A 23,668-nucleotide genomic window follows, 5' to 3' on the forward strand; every position below is an offset into this window, starting at 1 on the left:
GTTGATGCACAGTGGAATGTTAGAGAATAGTTCTTTTGTCAAGTCTTTGACTTCTGTGTTAGGAAACACCAAGCCTGGCTTTGTCGAAGCTTCTTCAAAATACATCTACCCACTGTTCTTTATCATTTAATAAGAGCTTCTAACACCAGCATTTAAATCAAAGACCTTCACAGCAAATTCACCATCAACATCCATCCATCATCTGTAATCACTTGACACAACTGTCATGATAACATGCATGTGTTTTAGAGTGTGGGTGGAAACAGGAGTAGCCAGTGGAAACCAAAGGAAGCAGGGGAGAACATGCAAAATACCACACAGAGCCCACAGCCGGTTGGGGATTCAAACTGGGGACCTAATTGTGAGGCAGCAGCACTAACCACTCAACAACCCTCTACAGGTAATGTGAAAAAAAACAAAGCAGTTTGTTAGTTAAAATTCCTTGAAACTCCACTTTATTTCCAACATGTACAACTTTATTTAAATAACTGTACATTTAAAATAGTTGATCAAAGTGAAAAGTAGAAAAAAAGTGAAAATATTAAGATCAGAAATTCATCGTGTCAACGAAGAACTAAATATCTCAATCTTTGTACTTTAATCCCCGCAGGAATCTTGAAACTCGACGCCTGACTTCAATTTTCTAACTGAACACTTGTTCATTGTGAACCATTACATCAGTCAAAGGTTACAGGTGAACCCCACCTGAGATCCTGCGTTTCAGGTGTGCAGACACAAACACATCCATCACGTGTATTTTAAAACCACACTCAATCAGCAGCAGAGGCACTGTGTATTAATAAAGGACCAGATTTTGGGGAAAAGCTTGATTTGAGATTTAATAAGAACTGTGATATCACTCCTGTTTGTGCAGTAAATATGAAACTAAAGAGCAAGTTTAGCTGGACTGAACAGTCAAACCCGCAGCAAGAGTGAACAAACAAACACCTCAAAATGTGCAACAACTTCTTCAACATGAGCAGAATTGGCTTCGCACATTTAGAGTTTTGTCACTGATTAAATTTGCTGAGTTTTGGTTTTGAACTAGTTTCACAGAACAAATAAGATCAAACCTTCTATAAACTGAAATCTCTTACTTGTCTATGTTTAACAGCTCGTCAGGGCTAAACTGTTACTGCTCCTGTGTAGAGTTCTAGCTGCACTCAGAAGGATTCTGATTCATTTGCAGCTTCACTGTCGCTCTCACGACACTTATTTACAGCCTGCACCCTGTCAGTGAGTCAGGACAAACTGATTTCCTGTCGTCTTCTCACTTGTGGTCTGAACAGGGATAAACAGTCTGCTGCAGATCATCTGATCCCCGAAGCTTTGAAGTGTGTCCTCGCCGTCAGAGCGAGTCGTCCAGTGGAGCCATGAGCAGCTGCAGCTCTTTGAAGGTGCTGCCGTGTCGACCGACCTGCTCCGCTTTGTTCTTCACAATGTTGCTCAGGTTCTTCAGGTGCTTACAGCACATTCTGCACTTCTGGTGTCTAAAACGGCACAAACATTAATGCATCAGTAATTATATTCCAGTAATATTTATCATGTCATGCTACAGTGTGTGAGGAATATTTTCGTTTTGAGACTTTTGAGTACATTTTGCTGACAATACTTTCTCATATACTGTGGTATTGATACTTCAGTGCTTCTTTAACCACTGGACTGCAGCTGTGAAAGTTCATCCACACTCACATTAACAACTCGTGATACATGTTTGTCAGGATGTGTGTAACTTTTTTTATTTAAATGAAACTAGAACTGTTTTTAAGCTAACAGCAGAGACTGCTAGTGCAGACACCTGTCATGTTTATGTAGAAAAAGTATCTGTGACTGATTAAAAATGTTTTTTTTGTCCACCAGATGTGGATTGTATGTCTTTAAATGTCGGGTGAAACGTGAGGGGTCCTGCAGCTGACTCACCGCTCCTCTCGAGAGATGTCGACTCCAACAGACGGTGTGGCCTTCAGCGTGTCCGAGATCAAAATCCAGAAATGTTTCATGATGAGCTTTAGAGACGTGCAGCCGGTGTGCATGTAGCTGGGGACAGACAGAAATCAGAAATCATGTCTCAGTAGCTGTTATAAATAAACAAACAGTAGTGAAACTCATACTATACACGTATGTATCTACAACCCCAACCCCAAAGTTGGGGCGATGTGTAAAACAGAAAATCCGAATGCAATGACTTACAAATCTCATCAACCCATATTTTATTCACAGTAGAACAAACAACTGGCAACAGGCCAGTAACATGACTGCGTATTAGGTGCGTTTCAGAGAGACAGAGCCTCTGGAATGTAAAGATGGGCAGATGATTGTCACCATCTGTGACAAAATGTCTGAAAATTGTGGAACAACTAATTGATCCATCTATATTTGTCGGCCAATGATACTAATATTAACTCAGTCAATTCAACCTGCTCACACCAAAATATTCATAACACTACTTGTATTTGTTCGTCAGTAGTTTAATTAACCTGCATATTCCAAAAGCCTGTATCTTCTATAGTCTCACCGCTTTTTAGTTTTCTGCAGCAAATGACTGGAATCATTTGGAACAGACTCTAAAGCTCAAACAATAATCCAAGATCACTGCACTTGTTTTCAACTATCCGCCGCAGACACTTTCATTCTGAATGTTTAAATGTGTTTTTTTGTTTTGGTAAGTCTTTTGTTTTAAATTGCTGTTTAGCATCTGTCCTTCATGCTCTCTATTGGCCAGGTCGTTATTAGAATTGGTTCTCAATAACTTACCTGGTTAAACAAATACATAAATAAAATACAGTTTTTGTCATCTAACATTTTTCAGCAGAAGATGAGACAAAACCAGTAAATTAGACATGTCACGTGGCTGTGGAGGACTGGAACTGACATTTTACACAAATCTAAAATAATAATGTCAAAATCTGTGACCTTCAAACAAGGGAATGAACCTGAATGTGGTTACTCACCTTTCATAATTACTCTGTAGCAGTTTGTCGATCTGAGGAAGAATCGTTGTACAAACGTCCAGTTTCCACAAAGACCTGAAACAATAAGCTCAATTATTACAGCTAGAAAATGAGCTTCAGCTTCACCGCAGTCGAGAAAAAGCAAATGACAGGTGACATAAGGTCTGAAAATATGATTAAGAGAAAAGCTCCATGTTGTTCAGATAAAGACAAATGTTTAGGGCTGTATTGCTGCAGATGTTTCTGGTAGCTTCTACTGATCTGCAGTGCCTCCCAGAGGGTAAATGTATATTAATCGCCATCAGGAGGCTGCAGCTGAGCAGATAAATTTTCAGTGCTACACAACCAACAGCTCAATAAACTCAACTTAGAGAAGAGTTGTTTTCTTGTGGTTCACATGTTACTACACTCATCAGAGATCAGTGTCTGGTTTTAATTGGTGACAATGAGACCAGGTGAGTGTCTCTCAAAACCAGTGCATGGTTTCGTTGAACATCCTGATTAAAATCCAACCCTGTCTCTGCTCCGCTGCAGAGAACATGGGGAGCAGTTCTGCAACAATAAACTCTTTACTGCTCATCCACAGTAATTGGACAGCAGGCTCTGAAAGTCACAGCTCATTAGTGAGAGTGTGTTTGGCAACATTCACGACAGAGAGGAAGTGGATCATCTGCGGTTTCCATATTACTTTCTTCACACTTAGGTTTTATTACAATGTTTTCGCCTGCTGTGACCATCATTTCTCTAGCTTGTTGACTAGCCAAGCTTATTGTCTATTTAGCATTGGATTTAGACATTTTTCATTTTGTTCAAAAACAAACATCTGTATTAATTAACCCAATATGGTTATCGCTTCGTCCCTAACTGGGTGTAAAATGACGTGTTTAGTGACAGAGTGAGCATGTGTGACTCACGGCTGGAGGTTGATGATGTTGAGGATGTCCACAACAATCGAAAGGTCATTCATGGAGACAGCCATGTCCAGAGCATTCTGCGGACAGAGAGGAGACAGAAAGACTTTTCATCAGAAAGACCACGAGATGTGGCTGAAAGCTTTAGCTTGTAACCAAATTATACTATACAGTATATTACAGTACATCAGCACAAATAAGCCTGGATTATTCCCAGTTTTCTTCTCACTGAATGAATATTATTGCTGAGCAAAAAGACAGTGTCACAGTCAAGAAGTAAAGTAAAGAAAAAGTAAAAAAAAAAATACAACACTGGTATTGAAAATCCAAGATTTCAAATGGAATATGTAACAATTGTGGTGGTGAGTCGTGGATTAGTAACTGATACGACCCAATTCTGGTACCGAGGCTGCTAAGGGGGAAAAGGTCTGACCTTCATGTCGTCTCTAGCCCACACAGCTCGCACCATCTCCAGGTTCTTATGTCGGCTGCTCAGCATCACACACATGGTGTCGTGACCCTTCTTCATCTGAGACAGAGCCTCCTCATCGTTGAGGGCTGCAGCTCTGTTGTTGGGCGACGACTGCAGAGCAGACACAGAAACTCATTTATTTTGTGTTTAGTTTAGTTTTCCACGATTCAAAACTGGATATTGTTGCCTGGCCAAACTCCTGGATGAGCTGTTAGGACTCTATTCTGTCTCCTGCAACAACATGAGTATAATTACACTCTCCAGTTGTTTTTTTTAATACATAAAATTATTATTTGGCAGATGTTTAGGTTTATTATTTTTAGTTTAATGTGAACAGAATTAACTGACACCCTATGCAGGCAGAATGCATAGTGTGATGACGAAATGGCCCATCATGTTTTTGACACAATTAGTGGCTCATGGAGGAGAAAGCACAAGGGTCTGTGCAACGGAAAATCAGTGCACATCACGTCCCTCTCACTGGAATGTTGACTGCTAAAACCTGTTCTGTCCGATTAGGTCCATACATACTTTTACACATTTATTATTTAACATTTTAAATAAGTGTTGTGGCCTGTTCGGGGTTGGGTCAGAAATATTACACTAAGTAGTGTCAATAAAAATTATTTAAGTAGAAGGTTTATGTTTACATTTTTTCTTCAATAATTATACATGTAAAAATATACAGTTGTGTGCAAAAGTTTGCATTCCTTAAAAACAAATATACAGCTTCAAACTCACACATGTGAAATGCAAGTTTACAATTTTGACATATTTTTTCATTTGTACGTAAAAAACAAAAAACAAATAATAAATATTTAATAAATATTTAGACTCACAGGCAGGAATTCAGCCACATTCAGGCCAATGGGCTTGTTCCTGGTGATTGGGATGATTTTAGGTTGTGCCTTAGTCTTGGCTGTTGTGATTGGAGGCTGAGTCTGAGGGGGAGGGGGGCCTGGGGGGGCCACACTGGCAGCTGAGGCGCCGGGACGCTTCGAATAGGAGACCACTGTGGGTTCCACCCTCTGGACAGGAGTCGAGGAGGCCAGTGGAAGAGCCTTTACCACACAGACATACTTTAAATCGTCACGTAACAAAAACAGAATTCAAAGCAATAAATAATACAAGATAACTGCCATAACTTCTGGGATTGTCCAGTAATTCAAGGAGTCTGGGCAATAAAACCCTCACACTGGTTACACACTAGATTCAGTAGATATTACATCCAACATTGGCACTTCTCAGAAGAAATGGCATTTTTAACTACAACTTCACAAGCTGAGATAATCCAGCAAACCTGTAACCATGGTAACTGCACACAGATAAGATGGAGAAAGCTCCAGCTTCACAGCAATTAGAAGATGTTATTAAAATGCTGGACAAAAAAAAAAGAGGCTAGAAGATTTCTTTAAAAATAAAGAAATCTAGATACACTATTTCATTAAAGACTAAAACTGGAAAGAAACTCAAAACCATAATCAAGAAATTTTGGAAACATGGACACACTGAGACTCTTCCAAGAAAACCAAGAAAAATAACTGAAAGGTGCAATAGAAAGCTCTCAAGAGATACATACGAATCCAAAATGCGGGGAGCTAAAAAACTGGAATCAAAGTCCATATCTGCAAAGTCAAGCGTTGTCTGCACAAGGCTAAACTGTCTGGGAGCCATTGCTTTCTTCTACACATAAGGCAGCATGTTGGAGTCTGCTAAGGAGCATGTGAACAAATTAAATGAGATCTGAAACAAGATTCTGTGCTCCGATGAGATCAAAGTCTAATTGATTGGTCATAATTGACAATGGTCTGGTTAATTCTTAACCTGTGATGCATGTTTTATTGTTGAAATGTCGCAGTAGAAGTAACTGTGGGGACGTGATGTGAAATAAAAGCATCAGACACAAATAAATGGCTGAGGCTGTTATAGGATCTATTACCTTTAAATAAAATGTTCACTAATCAGTGAAACCATTGCACTTCTTCAGCTACACACTTTCTCTAAAGCGGCTGCGTTCACTGACCTGCTGCTTGTCAGGAAATGGAGATATTATGTCTTTCATCTGACTTCCAATCGCCAGCACAGTTTCTGAAAGAACAAACATATGCGTCTGAAAACACTGTATCTTCTCTCTATTACTTATCACTTAGTTTATATTTGAAATATTATGCTGCTGTTTTAGTAATTACAATGACCAACCCACACAAAGACAATTCTGCCAAACAAAACAGAAAATTAAACAATTCAACAAAGTTTTCTTCAGCCAGAAAAACTGCAACTACAGCTGCACCTTTGGTTTGGTGCTGACAAAGTTTTGCTTAAAATGGAAAACTATCAGGTCCATTCTAAGAAACACATTGGACAATTTTAAACGGTTCACTACTAAAGAAATCTATAAAGGTTTTCTACATTTCGTACAAAACAATGACCTTTTGCAGAAGTAAACATGGTTGTTTTGATTGAGTTGATTTCTGACCTAGAAACAGTTCAAACTATTTGTGAAGCAGAAACATTTTCGGCTTCACTTTAAATCTCACAGCTTTTTGAGTCTTCACACACGTCATTTCTATTTTGGAGCTATGAAAACGCTAATATGCCTGATTTTGCATGACAGTAAACTTGATGAACTCACCATCTTCCGGAGGAGCAGGGAAAGGCTCGGATATCTTGGGAGGAGTGCGAGCTAGAAGATAACAAAACCTCAGTAATGATCCTATTTAATTTAGGTTAAGCTGTAAGGAAAACTTGTTTTTATCAGACAGAATAACATAAAACTGTTGTTTTTACGCTTTTGTCAAATGGGAAAAGTACAAGGAAAAGTAAAAACGTTGTTTGTTCCACCTTAAAAAAATAATGTGACTTAACCTAAAATACAGATATGAGCACATTGAGAAAAACACATGACATTGATGGCCATGACCACCTCAATAATGAATAATATAATAAAATAAGCTAAACTTCTAAAATAAAGCCTGAGTCCTGAATTGAACCAGGGTTATTAGCGCTGAGGTGCGGTTGGACAGTCAACCTACAGATTGCGTTCTTTGGCTGAAAAATCTCCTTGTAGTCTTCAGCGTTGTGAATTTCAGCTGAGGATAGTTTCTCGTCAGCCTCATCCTCACTGGGACTCCGTCTCTCCCCTTCCGGGCTCCGCCTTTCAGCGTCTGACCTCTGCTTCACTCTGATGACATCACAACATATGAGCAGGTTAACCAAAACATCTACGTCAGTTAAAGTCTCCCGCTATGACAACCAGACTGGATGTGTTGTACCTCTGTGAGCTGCAGGTGGTTGTGGGTCTGTCGTAGTTCCTTCGCAGTGCACATATTTTAGGATCCTTTGGCTCAGACAGTGGCTGATTGTCCTGGATAATTCCCCGGATCATCGAGCCACCGCTCTTCTTCACCCTCTTTAGATCGACCACATAGGATGACACGCTTGAGAGCTGATGAGACACACCAATCTGCAGTGGAGATGACAGAGATTTAACTTGTAAAACAGCTGAACATAAAGTGAGTCAGCTGCTACAGGAAGAGGAAGAATATATAGACATTTCAATCATTTAGTCGTCAAGTTTGTCTACAGTGTCGGGCTTTAATACTGTTATTAGAGATTTCAGTAAATGTTTTATTGGGACTGACAAATATTATGCATAAAAAATAATTTTAAAAAAGTAAATAAATAAATAAATCTATCACTGCTACATACCCTAGTCTGACCCTAAAATGCAGTTCAGTGACTTACTAAAACAATGTGTTGGTGTGGAAAAAGAAGAGACCTGCTTTCACTCTGAACAGTGATGTTAGAGCAACATACCAGCTGTTGGTTGCAGACTGCCAGGTCAGATACTTTCCCCCAGCCCACTGGCAAAACATCGAAGCAGCGATCGGGCTCCCAACCGAAGACCCGCAGGGAGTCTGTGGCCCCACTGTACAGACAGCTGCCATCAGAGCTGAATAACATACACCTAAAATCACAGATCAGAGGTCAGAGGTCAGCAGCACGCTGTAAAACATACTATTGTCTTCAGAGACAAAACTAACCTGATTGGACTGGTGTCTCCCTCCAAGGAGCCAATTATGGTAAATTTCTCCAGATCCCACAGCTTGATGGTCCTGCAAACAACAAGTTTCGACAGTCAAAGTTCAAAGTAATACACTGAGGGAAAACTATCTGTAGTGAGTAGAACATCAAAACTGTAAAATCTTTGGAGCCTCATGACACAAATGCATTAATAAAGCGAAATTTACATTATGAGGTTCCATCATTAAAAACAGACACTGATGCACAAGACAAAAACATGGAATACCAGAGCAAAGAAACAAGAAATCAACAAAGAAACCAGGGGGGAGATAGCTACTCGTCAGAAGTCACGTGTACCTATCGGAGCTGCCTGATGCCAGCAGGTATTCGTTGGGGTGAAACTGGATGATATTGACAGCTGCAATGTGAGACTTGAACTCTGTAATCGTCTTCCCCTGAGTCAGGTCCCACAGCTGATGGAGAAAGGGGACAATCACAACAGTCACTTTATCTTCAATAAACTGCGGTTTCAGTCCTTCATGTCCTATAGCGTAGCTGTGTGAGGGAGTTTGTACCTTGACAGTGCAGTCGTCACTGGCTGAGGCCAACCACTTCCCATCTGGACTGAAAGCCAGACTCCTCACTGCCTGAGTGTGACCCTGCAATACACACCCAAGGATGTTCAGTACCAGGGCTGTATTTAAATTGAAGTTTTAGTTGCAATTATTTGCAAATTAACAACAAGTTTTATCTAGTCTGAATTTGCTGTAATGGGACAAGTGAGGCTGGGGTGGCCAGAGCTCAGTTATTAAGTTATGTAAAAAAGCAGACGAGATGGTTCTCATAAGCTGTTGGTTTACAATGACTCACTATAGGCATCACATTACTGTTTCATGTTTCTGATTGTTTGAGATGTCTGTCATCTCACTCAGTGCACTCCACAAAGAAAACGCTGAGAATTAGTCAGCATTAGTACTCAGAGTCACTCACACTGTCGAGTTCTGCACAGATGGTTCAGTTATGGTGCACAGACACCATAACTGAACCAACCTGCGTTAACTGCATCAAATAAATTGGGGTTAAATGGAATTTGCGTCAACACATGATTATTGTGAGCCCTATTCCATACAGAACAAAGTTTTATTCCGAAATACACTTTCTTCGACTTCTTTCATATATGCGACCATAATAGAATAAATATCTTTTATATATTAGAATATTCTGTAGCCATGTTCTCAGACTATCTAAAAAGGCATTTTAAAGAAAAATCTGCTCACATCTGATACATCACAATGTGTCTTTACCCAATCACATACAGATAGTTCTTACCTTATACCTGAACACATATCCTTTCCTCCGTACGTCCCATAGCTGGAACCAAGTTTACATGTAAAAATAAGAAGAAAAATGCATTTATATATTGTCACATGCAAATGCATCAGGATTGCACAGACCTATAATGACCTTGATGTTTGTGTCCATGGAGCTAGAGGCAATGAGGTCTCCAAATGGATGGAAGCCCAGACTAGTGATGTTGGCTTTATGTCCCATCAGAGTTCGTAAAACTGGAGATGACATGAAAGAGCACAGTCAAGCTCATTACGTTTACCTGCCCTGTAGTAACACGGTTACTGTAAATCCACATTTCCATAATCTGTATCAGATTAAATCTTTCTATATTTCACATGTAATTTCCTTAAACAGCTACCCAGCAGGCTGACTAACAATGCCATAACAATGGAGAATGTTCTTAAAATAATAATTATTTAACTTCTGAAAGACTAGAAATTGTGACTAAAAAAATATAAATCAAAAACAAACATTTAGGACACATGCAATTGGATTTTAGGACAAACACTTCACAAACACAATCAGATTTCTCTGATCCCCTACCATATCTGAGATATAGATGATACGTCTTAAAAAACTTCAGCTCTAAAGTCTGACTAAGTGACAGTCAGGAAACAGGAGGGGCAGCCACAAACAACAACGCTTCTACCAGCCCATTGATGGAGCAAAAAGTTAGACCAGTTCACTTATTCGGGGAGTTGAATAAAATGACTAATCTCAAAATATCTCCTGGGAAAAGCATATTTGGCTGGACTTTTGTAGAAAGAAGTTGATTCACAGATTTTAACTGTATAGTGAGACACTGCTTTCTGAGTTTCTTCCCCGTCTGGAGCCTTTTGTTATGCACTTGCACTGATGTAGAAAACTGATTACAAACCTGGTTATGTATTTATATGGCAGAGAAATCCACATGGGGAAGTCATATTTCCCTATCCCCCACCCTGCTCTCCTTTCTCATGGTATGTACAATTTTTCCATGCAACCAGAGAAAGACATGTACACTCACTCTTTGCAGCCTCAAGGTCCCAGACTCTTATTGATCCAGACTGAGAACCAGCTACGACCTGCTCCTCTGACATGTTGAACTGGACACATTCCACTGGGGTTTTGTGACCAGTGAGACTCTTACACACACACAGACACACACAGACACACAGAGATTAAGGATGCATACTACAGGAAAACCTCTGCAGAGCAATTTCATTTGTTTAAACTCAGCTGTAGTAACACTTTTAGTCACTGTGTATATAATTACATGTAACATGCACTGAACCAAACCCTAAAGTTTATTAGTTTAGTATTGTATATATTCCCGGTTTAAATTACATTAGAGACAGTTGTCTGCAGCTGAGGATGCAATTTCTGCGGTTGGAGGCCTCACCATGATGCAGTTGGCCTTGCTGACAGCCCAGATGTTAACCCTGCAGTCCTCTCCTCCTGTGGCCAACAGACGCCCAGAGCTTTTCCCCACAGCCAAACAGGAAACAGTGCTGGAGTGGGCCTCAAACTCCTCTGTACAACACAGAATGGACACATTTAACTGCTGCTATACACTATATCATCTTTGACAGTAACCACAGGTAAAATGTAACAGCTCACAGCACAAACAGGTTCATTTGTACTCACGCAGTCGCCATGCAATCTTGGTGGTGCTGGAAGCAGCCATACTGGTCACACTGGGAGATTGGCTGCGTTTGAACTGGACCAGTTTTAATTCATAAATTCAGTCAGGGTAACTTCTGTAGGCTGTGGGGAATTACACATATGGATCCTTAAGTTAAACTACAAAATATGTTTATATAGTAATTATCTATTATATCTAAATCTATTTACTCTCTCTTCTGAATTTTTACTGTCAAAGAAGAAACGCGGAGTGGATAAAAAAAGGAAAATTAATATAAAATCAAAGTAGCTACTCAAGTAACAAATACCTCAAAACTATAATTCAGTAAAATTTTAGTTACCATTTCCCTGCTTGTAATTTTATTGGAGAACGATAACACCAGTGATTCTTTGTTATAAGACAGTTTGAGTTAGCTAATAGTAACAACTTAATGCTAAATTAAGGTTATAAACTCGATTATACCACAAGCGTCCGAACGAACAATAATTTAGTCAACGCTCAAATTCAAAAGTTTAAATTAACCACATAACTGAAAAGTGGCTGAGACAGAAGAGTTGTATAGAAAAAACTAACATTACCTTTACCGTTTGTTAGTCAGGCAATTAGTTAACGCTAGCTAACTGAGGGTAATTAGCAGCAGCTAGCGAAGGCTAACGCAGGGTTTGTTGGCAGTTTGAGCTAAATTACCGCTGGTTGTTAGTCCAGCCATCAGAGAGGAAAACAACCCAGACCGTCGTGTGTCGGCCGCAGTAATTGGTCTAAACGACCACACAAGTCACAGATTACAACGTTCACAGTTGATCTGTCTACAGCAGAAGGCAACTTGTTGACAGTCTGGTTGCTCCTCAGCTGCAGCTTAGCAACTGAGCGACTCATACGTCACATCCGCTGACGTCTCAGCCGACTAGACGCTGCAAAAAAAAAAAAAAAAAAAAAGTCTCGCCACTGCAATGGCGACCTGCTGCTCACAGTAATTATAAATTGTTAAATTTCTATATTCTCAAGTCCAAATTTACAAAATCTCTCCCATCCTTTTAACTGTTGTAAAATAGAAATCTGTATTAAATGTGTTAAACTTGAACCAAACGAAGAATCTCATTAAATAATTGACCTTTTCGAAGAAATATTTAGCAAAACTTAGTCTTTACGTTTTTACAATAATTCTCATTTACACGTTGCAATTATATTATTTCATTGTCTATTGTCTATTTTTTATTTCTCTTGTACATTTCTTTGTCACTTAATTTGCGTTTCCCAATTACTATTAAAAAGAAGGAATTCTGTCCTATAAACGCTGCAGCTCAGAAAGAGATTAATTTTGGAGACTGACGCCCTTTCGGTGGGTTAATGACAGCAAACCCTCTTTCGGACAGGTAAATATTATAAAGTAGTAATATAAAAATGTGTGAACGTGCTATTTAACCGTGGCGAAGTGTCCGCGGCAGCAGGTGGCGGTAGACGGTTGATCTGTGGCCGTCAACTGCCGGAAAACCCTAAAGAAGAAGCTCCAGCGGGGGAAGTGGTTGTCAACACTGTCCGTCTACCTTGGGTGTTGTCAGAAAACTAATTTTAACGTGTTTGATCGGTAAATATTCACATATTAAACCGGTTTTACCGTTTCACAGACAAACCTCCAGCAGCGGGAGTTTGACCTCCGGTTTAAACATGGCGGCGGTGGACGTGGAAGATGAGAGTATCCTGGCGTCGATCTTTAAGGACAGCTTCCCGGACAGCTGGAGGAACAACCCGGACTTCACTGCCTACCTGTCCGAGCTCAGCTCCTTCGGGGTGGAGAAGCTGAGCCGAGAGCCGGAGCGGCTGGCGGAGGAGCGGGCTCAGATCCTGCAGCAGACCCGGGAACTGGCCTTCTCTAACTACCAGACCTTCATCCGCACCGCCGACTGCACCGAGCACATCTACCGGGACTTCGGCCGTGTGGAGAGCAGCGTGTCCCGGCTGCTGGATAAGCTGCCCGGCTTCGGGGAGAAATGCAGGTCGGCGGATTTAGCTTTAATTAAGCAGGAGTGGAAGAAATATTTAGTTCCTAGCGTTACTTTAAAAGTACTCCATTACATTATGTGATTACTCTAATGTAATTTACTTTGTAGAACTAAAACCATAGTTACTATAGGAGGAGTACTAGCGTCAGTCTTATGTTTATTTACAAAAAAAGAATCAAAAGATCAAAGTAGTGCTGAAATTATTTAATCTGCCAATTATTTATAATAGCAGAAACATCAGCAGTGTTAACAGTCCATCATGGCTTTAAAGATAAAACACCAAAATGTTAAAGTAAAAGCACCAATCCTAACAACTGACCAGTGTAACTCAAATAAAAATATAAATTTTAATTCCAAATTTTAACTTATTTTAATTCTGTAATTGGGCAGGAAAATTAAAGCTACCAGCCATTCTCAGATTATTGCTCCCAGTTATTTCACTGTTATACACTGCCAAGTTAAATGTGCCAGTTTTTTAAAAAATAAACCCAAAATACAGTGAATAAGCAACTTAAAGGAAACACGGTAAACTACCAAAACTAATCAAATCTAATCTAAGTTAACCAAATGCTCACAACAGAACAAACTAATACATAGGTCTGGTGCCATAGTAATTGTAGTAATATTAGCTAACAAAATATTGTTCATTTTAATTGAATTTATAACAAAGCATACAGTATAACTTTTCATAGGTTTTCTTTGAAAACATCTTGATTTATGAAGTCAGCTCAAATGTCAGATATATTTTGCAGTAAATACATCCCTGCTGAAACACGATTAAGTGCTATGAAAGGAAAAAACTGCTGGTGTACTTTACACACTGAAGGTGGTGTTCTGGTTTAGAGGGTTCATGAAGAAGGCGGAGGAGATCGGAGCCAGTCGTCGGATGAACAGCCTCACATTGAACCGTCACACTGAGATCCTAGAGATCCTGGAAATCCCGCAGCTCATGGACACCTGTGTCCGGAACGGCTACTATGAGGAGGCTCTAGAGCTGGCAGCGTATGTCAAGAGGCTGGAGAAGAAACACTCTTCTCTTCCAGTCATCCAGGTGAGTCCAGTGAAGCTTAAAAAATAATTATTAAAATTATTATTTTTTGTTATGTTATGTTGATCATAGAAGAGAGTTTAAGACAATGGCGCCTCAACAGACCTACATCTTTCAGCCCAGGTAGGCCAGTGCAGCTTTTTCCTCTTAAATCTAGTTTGGACTTGTTCAGATCTTAAGTATGTTTATGTATGAATCTTGAATCTTTTCATTCGCAGTCACTTTTGCTAACGTATTTTTCTCCCTGCATAAGTCAGCAAAGAAAAGGCACTGATGACTATGCAAAGCTGATTGATTTTTGTCCCTCCACTGGTGTGGAGGTGTTCACACCTGAGGGATAGTAAGGTTACATTTGGGCATTTAAGTCAAATTGGAACAATCGTAGAGGAAACACTTAGTTTCACAGTTTTCATTGATCAACTCTGTTAAAACCTGGTATTTTGTCTCTTTAGGAAATTGTACGTGAAGTGCGTCAGTCAGCTCAGCTCATGCTCAACCAGCTGTTGCAGCAGCTGCGCAGTAATTCGCAGCTTCCCGTGTGCCTGCGTGTCATTGGTTACCTGCGACGGATGTACGTGTTTACAGAGGCGGAACTGCGGGTGAAGTTCCTGCAAGCTCGCGGCACCTGGCTGAACTCTATTCTTGCCGCCATCCCCGAAGATGACCCTTATTTCCACATCACCAAAACTATAGAGGCCTGCAGAGTCCACCTGTTCGACATCATCACCCAGTACAGAGCCATCTTCTCAGATGAGGACCCCTTGGTGTCCCCTGCTGGTGAGCAGGTGGTGGTGAATGAGGGTGCCATTTTCTATGGCTGGGTAGTGCAGAAGGTGGCAGAGTTCTTGGAGACTTTAGATATGGACCTGCAGCGTGGTGTAGGGAGCCGCCTAGACTCTCTGCTGGGTCAGTGCATGTACTTTGGGCTGTCCTTCAGCAGGGTGGGGGCAGACTTCCGCGGGCAGTTGGCACCCATGTTCCAGCGGGTGGCGGCTGAGACGTTTAGCAGAGCTGTGCAGGAGGCAATGGAGAAGTTCCAGGAGGACATGAACATGTACACGCTCATCGCGATGCCCTCAGTGCTGGCAGGGATCCCCTCTGTGGCCCCAAGCACCCAGCCTGGCACTCTGCAGCCCCCCATGTCCCTGTTGGAGTTCCAGCCACTGGCCTGCTTCCTCAACAACATCCTGACCGCCTTCAATGACCTGCGGCTCTGTTGTCCCATTGGAGTGGTAGAGGACGTCACCAAATGTCTGGAAGACTCTCTGAAGATGGTGAGCAGAGTTCCTCATAAAGTTTGGGTCTGTGCCTGAGCTCTTATGTCCCTCATCACCACATCAGGTCTATAAAGGCCTTAAACGTTTGCTACAAGTCATTTTAATGGAGATGAATTAGAGGTGTTGAGCCTCTTCAAAACACCTTATATGAATTGATTGTTTCTGTTTAATTTTTTTACAGTTACTTTAATTTACATCAATCCTCTCTGTACTTTTGTGAAGTGTCTCATTAAGTTACTTAATCTGTAACTCTGTTTGGATTCAGCCTGCCCTCTGTGTTGGTCTTTCAGTGCATCCAAAAAGTATTCACAATATTTAATAATAGTAGTTGCCTTATTCCAAAATGGATCAAATCCATCATTTTCCCCAAAGTTCTACAAACAACACACAATACTGACAACGTTTGAGCATTTTGAAAGAAGTTTGTTTGAAATCTTTGAAAATTTCATTTCCTTTGCGATGACACTCGAAATTGAGCTGGTGGATCCTATTTCCACTGATCATCCTTGAGATGTTTCTAGAACTTGATCGAAGTCCACCTATGGCAAATTCAGTTGACTGGACATGATTTGGAAAGGCACACACCTGTTTATATAAGGTCCCACAGTTAATGTTAAACCAGGCAATGAACTTCAAGGAATTGTCTGTAGACCTCCAAGACAGGATTCTATTGAGGCACAAATCTGGAGAAGGGTACAGAAAAAATTCTGCAACATTGAAGGTCCCAACGAGCACAGTGGCGTCCACCGTCCCTAAATGGAAGAAGTTTGGAACAACCAGGACTCTTTCTAGAGCAGGCCAGCCAGCCAAACAGAGCAATTGTGAGAGAGAGTAGGGCCTTAGTCAGTGAGATGAAAAAGAACCAGAACTCCTTCTGGAAGGTTCTCCAATGTCCACAAAGAAACACTGGAGCTCTTTCTGAGTCACAATCTCTGCACCATTCCACCAATCAGGCCTGGTTGGTAGAGTGTCCACATGACAGCCTGCCTGAAGGACTCTGACCATGAGAAACCAAATTCTCTGGACTGATGAAACAAACATTGAACTCTTTGGCCTGAATCCCAAGTGTCATGTCTGGAGGAAACCAGGCACCGCTCACCACCTGACAAACACCACCTCTACAGTAAAGCATGGTGGTGGCAGCATCATGCTGTGGGGATGTTTTTCAGAGGAACTGGGAGACTAGTCACGATTGAGGGAAAGATCAATGCAGCAATATACAGAACAACTTGATGAAAACCTGTTCCAGAGTGCTCAGGGCCTCAGACGGTTCATACAACAACCCTAAGAACACAGCCAAGATAACAAAGAGGACAACTCTGTGAATGTCCTTGAGTGGCCCAGCCAAAGTCCAGACTGGAACCTGATTGCACATCTCTGGAGAGATCTGAAAATGGCTCCCTATCCAACCTGATGGAGCTCGCGTTTGGTTTTCTCTTTTTATAAATTTGGAAAAATTTCAAACAAACTTCTTTCATGTTGTCATTATGGGATATTGTGAAAAAGAATCCATTTTGTAATAAGCCTGTAACATACAAAATGTGGAAAATGTTGTTCTGTGAATACTTTCTGGAATTACTATACCTGTCTGTTCTGGACTGGTGTGTTGAATGTCGCTGGTCTTGTTTCAGGTGACCCACCAGATTTTGTTGTTTCACCGGGCTGAGGAGTCGGCTTTCAGCAGCAGAGAGAAGGAGCTGTTTATCAAGTTCTGCTGCTCGTACGCTGAAGATCTGCTGCCGTTCCTCAATCACTGTTTGCAGGTCCTGTTTCCTCCAGCTCAGCTTGCCCTCATCCTGGGTGAGGACTCTTCTAGTTTTCATCTTTACCATTATGTGTCAAACATTTCCATTTAGCCAGTTAGCAGACGCAATGTTACAGCTTTTTGTATTTTATCAATGTGCGTCTGTTTCGTTTATAAAAAGTCTTGACAGATTCAGGAGTCAGGTTTTGTTGTAATAACTCAGTCATACAAATTCAGATCGGCCTCTTAATCCTAATCATTCAGCTTAACGTGCTCTGCACATTGATTTAGCAATAGTTTTTACATCAATTTGTAGATATTTCTGCTCTAGCGGATGTAGTGAAATTACTTAAACCCCTTTGGTACCACAGGATGACAAAGATCAGTTTTAGCTGCATGACTGCTAAGACACCACCAACACCTTTATATTACATGCTGTTACACATCAATGTGAATAGAAACATGAATTGGACTTTTGTCTTCTGCAGGTGTTCCAGTGACTCAGCTGCACAGGTATGGCAGTCTGGGATGCATCGACCTTACTGCAGTTCTCGAGCCTCTGGATTTTTTGCTTCCAAAAAGAGAGACATCACAGCCACCAGCACCGGATCTCAATATCAGCACAGAGCCTAGCAGCACGACGTTTGAGATGCAGCTTAAAGAACCGATAACACATCCAGACCTAATTCTAAGTCAGTCTGGACCCAAAGACCCAGAGTCTGAGCTGCATGCTGAGCTGATGGAGCCAAACTCTGTTGAACAAAAGGAAGAGGCGCTAGAGGTTGAAGAGTTTTCTTTGGAGTAAGAGACAGTACACATTTTTTTATGAATTGTTTAATGACTGGAATCAGTGTGAGGGTTTCTCTCTACATTTATCCGGGATTTTGGGTTTGAGAAATAACTGACAAATAGTTTCCGTGAGCAGTTTGTGGATTAAAAACATGTTCAATCTTCAGATTGGTGATTTTTTTTTTTGTTTAATGAATGGTTTTGGATTAATGCCTCACTCTGTACATCATCACCTCACCTTTTACCAAGTCAGGTGAGATCAGATGCACCTCTGTAAAACATGAGTAGGTACAACTTAAGATGGATTTTCTGAATAGTAAATATTTTTCAAATATATAGGGATGATATAGGATATTTAAAACTCTAGTAGCAATATGATGTCAACATGATAATACACTTCAACAATATCTTTTTGGCCACATCAGCATCTTTACAACCAAACAATTCATGTTAAGAAATGAGTCTGGACATCTTTAAATACTAAACCAAACTAGCAGCTAAAAACAAATATGTTCTGAATCTGACAGTGCACATATCATCAGGTTTCAGGTTTTCTCGGTCAGCTGCATGCTTAGCTTGTCACAGACTGCAAACAGAGGGAAACTCTTAGCCTCACTCCATCAGAAGAGAGAAGGACTTTTCCTTGTTCTGGATGAAGTAAGTTGAGTTACAATCCAGGTGTCTAAACACATTTAACAGAAAACTTCAAAAAACAACAATTTAACTTAATATGTTTCAAGCAGCACCAACTTAAGTCAACTTTAACATTTATTGGGTATTAAACAATATACTGACGATCGATGGGATTTAACATCAGAGTTTCTCTGCTGTCCTCAGTAATATGTTACAATATGAGAAATGCTGGTTTATATTTAAAGTGTAAACCATTTCACGTTTTCTGCCATTACCTGATTTAAAGCCAAGAACCACATGAACGGTCCTTTAATGTTAAATCTGATGACCCTGTGGTCTCATGCAGCTTTCTTACTCTACTTCTTCTTAACAAACTTCTTGCGGGCGGCGTTGGGGTTTTCTCGCTTCCTGCCACCTCCAAACTGGCTGTCTCTGATCTGCAGGTTAGCGGCGCGGCTGTAGATGTCATTCTCACAGAAAGGCGACGATCCGGCCACATAGTCGGGGTCGAACACGTTGGTCTTCTGACGAGCCTTTCTGGAGAGTCTCTGCTGGGGTAAACGTTGGTCCTCTGTCAGGTGGGGGTTGTTACTGTGTTTCCCACCGTGGGGTAGAGGCAGCGAGTGCTGAAAAACGCCACAGGGCGGTTAGTACACAAACTGAATATTCATTCTGAAGCTTATAGCTGCTGTTGGATGAACGGAAATATTTGTCCACTCAGCAGAACTAACTTAATTCCAACCAAAAGAAATTCCACAATGTACATTAATGTACTAATAACGGGAAAAAAGTGACATGAAAATAGTTTAAACTGTTATAAAATCTGAATACAACAGCTAGACTTGTCTCACCCTGAGTCCTCTGGGGTTCAGCACTTTGGGGTTTTTGGAGAAATGCATCTGCATGGTGCCGTCTTCGTTCACTGTCACTGCCACCTTCTTTAGAGTTTGGTTTCCACAGTTGGGACAGAAAACTTTAGTCATGTTACTCGTCGTCCTGAAATTAAAAACCTAATTTTAGTTTAATGTCTTAAACAATCATGTGACTTAGGACATCAAACCCCCCAAGTTCTTCAATCTAAAAAAACATTTATGTTTCCTGTAAGAATTTAAAACAACCACACCTGGAAGACAAGCGCTTATACAACAACAAAAAAACAAAACAAAATAAAACAAACATTAAAATTGATCTTACTGTTCAAAAAATACAACTCCTGATGCAATAATTTCTTATTGCAGCTTTTCAAGGATGTGCTTCGTGTGTAGCTACTGTTTATTGAACATCCACTCTCAAAGTTCACCTGTACAAAGTTTTGATAACTTTTCTAGAATGACCTAGTATAATTCCAAAGACTTTTTATGATGAGTTGCTGTACGTTGAATATGACTAAAATCTAAGCAAAATCCAGAATGATCTAACACTACAGACCAGCCTAATATTTTATATAACTCGTCCCTAAGAAGTTATTCACCAGGTACCAACTACAAGGAATTCAGTGTGGTCCAGTCTCAACACAGAGCACAGTACGAAAACAAGGACATACAGTAACACGGATACATAGTTTAGTCATAGTAATAATAATAATAATAATTATTATCATCATTTTAAGGGGGGGGGGGGGGGGGGGGTTGTCCTTGTTAAAGATGTCAGGCAGGTTTGGTTCTGGCGGCTCTGAGTCAGATTATTTTATCATCAATCTGTTATTGCTGTGAGCGTTTCCTAATCGATTACTCACTTAAAGCAGGCGTGGCATCTCAGGATGTAGTTTCTGGCCTGTTTGATCAACATCCCGTTAACAGAGAGCACGTGGAGTCCAATCTGAATGAGAACATTCTGGAAAAGTAAGAAATTATTTTAGTAAACAACAATATGAATCTGCTTTGGTCATAATTGATAACAAGCAGGTTCCAGCCTTGCAGTGATTTTCATTTCTTCTCTATCTTAACTGATACTAAATAACAGGTGAGAGTTCAGAGCTGCACTTGTATAACTGAATTCAATTAATCACAGGAACATTTCTTAAACTAAGAGAAGAAGCTTTGAGTCATGTGTTATATTCAGTATTACCTAGATCATTTAAACGTATGAGGAGGTGTTAGGAACACCTAACAGATACGACCTGTCAATTACCTGCATGGCAAAGTCAGTGGTCAAACATCCGACTCTGACATCACCAGGAGCCACCCAATCAGCCGATTCCATCTTCACCTGTTTGATGTTACTCGGAGTGATCCAACCTCCTTCATTATCATCCTCATCCTCCTCTCCATCTGGCTCATTCTCTTTGTCCTCATCATCTGATTGGACGTCTCTTTGAGGTGACGAGCCTGACCCTGAGACGTCCTCCAATTTCTGCAAACAAACCACGAGCTTCAATTACGAACCAATGTCATGTGTCCTAATTTAGGTTTGTGTTTTATTGATGAACATGTATATGATTATTGACTAGGTCAAACTCACCAGTAAATCCAGCAGGCTGTCATCAACAGATGGAAGTGGTTCTCTCCAGAACTGGAAGCTGTTGAACTCGTCACTGTCTGGTGCCTGAGGGTTCTTAATTGTCTGTTTGTTGCTTGAATTCAAAACCTCTACTGGTTCCTAACAAAGCAACAATAACTCAGAGCTGCAGTGTTCATCACAGTATGAATGTTTGGACAGAACATCATCCTAATGCTTGAGCTTTTCCTCTCCAGCTGACTGGTGCTGTGCATTGCAATTTGTGCTGAAAACTTAAAAATACTACTACTACTACAATACTAACTAATTTCACTACCTGAAGAGAGTTCACTGTTTTGTCTTACTCACCAGTAACTCCAGCAGGTCGTTGTCGATGGACGGCAGAGGTTCTCTCCAGAACTGAAAGCTGTTAAATTGTTCAGTGTCAGCTGTGTCTGTGTCAGGCTGTCTGCTGCTCGATGTGTCTGCAGGTTTCTGGAGAGACGGCAGAGAAAACATACTACTGAATGATAAAGAACCCAAACATGAACTGACAGGTCTGGACAACCAGTGTCTGTGTTTTACCTTGGAGGGGAAGTGGAACCCTGCAACGTTAACAGGTGTCTCTGGGTGGCGCTGTGTGCTGTGAATATTAACCTGTAACAGAAGATGTTCAGATGTTGCTCTCTGGTAAACCTGAACCTGTGTCTGTTTACCTCAGACTGTGTCTAAACACTGAGCAAAAGGCAGAATTCAGTTGTCAAACCCAAAGGATTCAGCTTTCTTTAGTAAAAGACCGGATACCAGGGCACATTAGTTCCATTAAATGAAAAATAAACGGGTTTGTCTGAAAGTTGCCGTGTTTCTGCAGCAGATACCTTGACCTCTGGCTCTCTCCTCAGGTGTTTGGTGCCAACATGCTCCAGCTCTAGTTGGTACGTCAGAGCCAGGACTTTGATATCAGTGGCTGAAAGACTCGGGTAGTCTCCGGTCTTCTTTGAGAACTCCGTCACTGAACATCAAGATATCAAACAAGTTAAACAGGTTGATTTTTTGGAACACAGCATTTAGTTTAGTTACCGTGTCTGATGTGTTCAGGTTTGGTTTAGTTACCGTGTCGGATGTGTTCAGGAGCTGGCTCCTTGAAGATGATCTGGTACGGCAGGAAGGCCAGACTCCTCCTGGTCGGTTTGTCTCTGATCTCGTTCACCACATCTCTTAGAGTGTAGACGTTCCTCCCGATATCCTGCAACACAAACCAAAACACTGATCACTGCTGTCTAATGAGCTGTCAGGTTTTCTCTGACTCTTTTCTGCTCATTATTAAAGAAAACTAAAGCTTATTCTCACATGTTCTGAATTCTAGTTAAGATCAACAGGGAGGATGGCATATCACACAAGTACTGTGACATGAAACATTCCTATATTTGGAACAGTACCACTACTCTGTTAATTTTTCTGTTTTGCCTTTCGTGTTAAAGTAAAGTCTCCACTTGCACTTACAGTATCAGCAGCAACTGAGCTGGGTTCAGTGTCTAAGACACTGTGACGTATGACAAGAGGGGGTTTGAATCGAACCAACAACCCTGGGATTGGCCTCCTGAGCCAGAATCGTCCAACTTTACTATACGTCTGTTTTACACAGGGTCACAGCACCAATGGAACAAGTATTTTTACTGTTGGTCTGTAGTACAGCTACCTGTACAATCATGAAAACGAACAGACTAGCGTTCAAAGTCTTACTTTGAACATAATCTATTGTTTCTCACGTTGCTTCTCGGTTGAGGAGGACATGCTGCCATGACTGTAACATGAAGTCTAATATGAAATAAAGTCACTTATCGGGGAAAAAACGCTGAGTTGAAGCTAATGTTTTCTTTTAATGTGACGGAGCCGTGGCCTCCACCACAGCCAGCTTCAGCGTCTACAGACTGAACAACTCCAACACTAAAACTCATCTGTCTGACATGTTTCATTCACATGAATCAAATTTTTTGTCAAATACTCGCAGATTTCTCACCTGGAGAGGAGCTTTCTTTAAAAACGCTCCAGCATCTGCGACAACATGTTCCACCAGAGTCGGCGCCATCTTGAATCGATGACCACTGTCTGGACCGACCAATCACAAGAGACGATAAGATGACGTCACAACAATCGTGTCATTCGTGTTTGAAATGAGACGCCTCCAAAAATTGTTGTGGGCCATTTTTGATTTAACTATTTAATCGAATTATTTTTACAGGGTCATGTGAAGAGAAGGCCAATTATCTTTTCTTCATTATTTTGTTTTTAATAAACTGGCAGTAATGTTTGCAGACAATGCCAAACATACGATATAAGTTCGAATTGTGACCTATTAGGTAAAAATTTGCTGTATAGTCACAATACATGTTCACTTTAAAGAACATAA

The 23,668-nt window shown here is 40.7% G+C and overlaps 3 protein-coding genes across 5 annotated transcripts; 1 reads left to right on the forward strand and 2 right to left on the reverse strand.

The window, feature by feature from the left end:
* Nucleotides 1-438: 438 nt before the first annotated feature.
* On the reverse strand, nt 439-12,204 carry katnb1 (katanin p80 (WD repeat containing) subunit B 1). Of its 2 annotated transcripts, none has more exons than XM_067492047.1 (20): nt 12,019-12,204; nt 11,334-11,453; nt 11,089-11,219; nt 10,714-10,831; nt 9,822-9,922; nt 9,687-9,728; nt 8,933-9,016; nt 8,715-8,830; nt 8,378-8,449; nt 8,151-8,301; nt 7,607-7,797; nt 7,367-7,515; nt 6,967-7,017; nt 6,358-6,422; nt 5,174-5,395; nt 4,296-4,445; nt 3,866-3,942; nt 2,952-3,026; nt 1,921-2,037; nt 439-1,490 (listed from the first exon to the last, which is right to left on the reverse strand). In XM_067492047.1, the coding sequence occupies exons 2-20, from the start codon at nt 11,371-11,373 to the stop codon at nt 1,349-1,351; spliced, it is 2,094 nt and encodes a 697-aa protein (XP_067348148.1). In that variant the 5' UTR covers nt 11,374-11,453; nt 12,019-12,204; the 3' UTR covers nt 439-1,348. The 2 variants fall into 2 exon arrangements, with proteins under 2 accessions (XP_067348148.1, XP_067348140.1); XM_067492039.1 differs by having other exon boundaries at nt 11,910-12,204.
* Nucleotides 12,205-12,819: 615 nt separating this feature from the next.
* cog8 (component of oligomeric golgi complex 8) lies at nt 12,820-18,403 on the forward strand. Of its 2 annotated transcripts, none has more exons than XM_067492059.1 (5): nt 12,820-13,325; nt 14,175-14,382; nt 14,832-15,653; nt 17,288-17,456; nt 17,889-18,403. In XM_067492059.1, exons 1-5 carry the CDS (start codon nt 12,997-12,999, stop codon nt 18,203-18,205), a joined length of 1,845 nt encoding a protein of 614 aa, XP_067348160.1. In that variant the 5' UTR covers nt 12,820-12,996; the 3' UTR covers nt 18,206-18,403. The 2 variants fall into 2 exon arrangements, with proteins under 2 accessions (XP_067348160.1, XP_067348164.1); XM_067492063.1 differs by having other exon boundaries at nt 13,183-13,325; nt 14,158-14,382.
* A 541-nt stretch (nt 18,404-18,944) lies between these two features.
* On the reverse strand, nt 18,945-23,402 carry nob1 (NIN1 (RPN12) binding protein 1 homolog). The gene is made up of 10 exons (XM_067492076.1): nt 23,279-23,402; nt 22,372-22,504; nt 22,137-22,270; nt 21,844-21,915; nt 21,628-21,753; nt 21,283-21,420; nt 20,953-21,174; nt 20,558-20,655; nt 19,674-19,818; nt 18,945-19,448 (listed from the first exon to the last, which is right to left on the reverse strand). The coding sequence occupies exons 1-10, from the start codon at nt 23,345-23,347 to the stop codon at nt 19,179-19,181; spliced, it is 1,407 nt and encodes a 468-aa protein (XP_067348177.1). The 5' UTR covers nt 23,348-23,402; the 3' UTR covers nt 18,945-19,178.
* Nucleotides 23,403-23,668: the final 266 nt, after the last annotated feature.

This window comes from Channa argus, chromosome 2 (genome assembly GCF_033026475.1).
Source record: "Channa argus isolate prfri chromosome 2, Channa argus male v1.0, whole genome shotgun sequence".
Taxonomy (NCBI): Eukaryota; Metazoa; Chordata; class Actinopteri; order Anabantiformes; family Channidae; genus Channa; species Channa argus.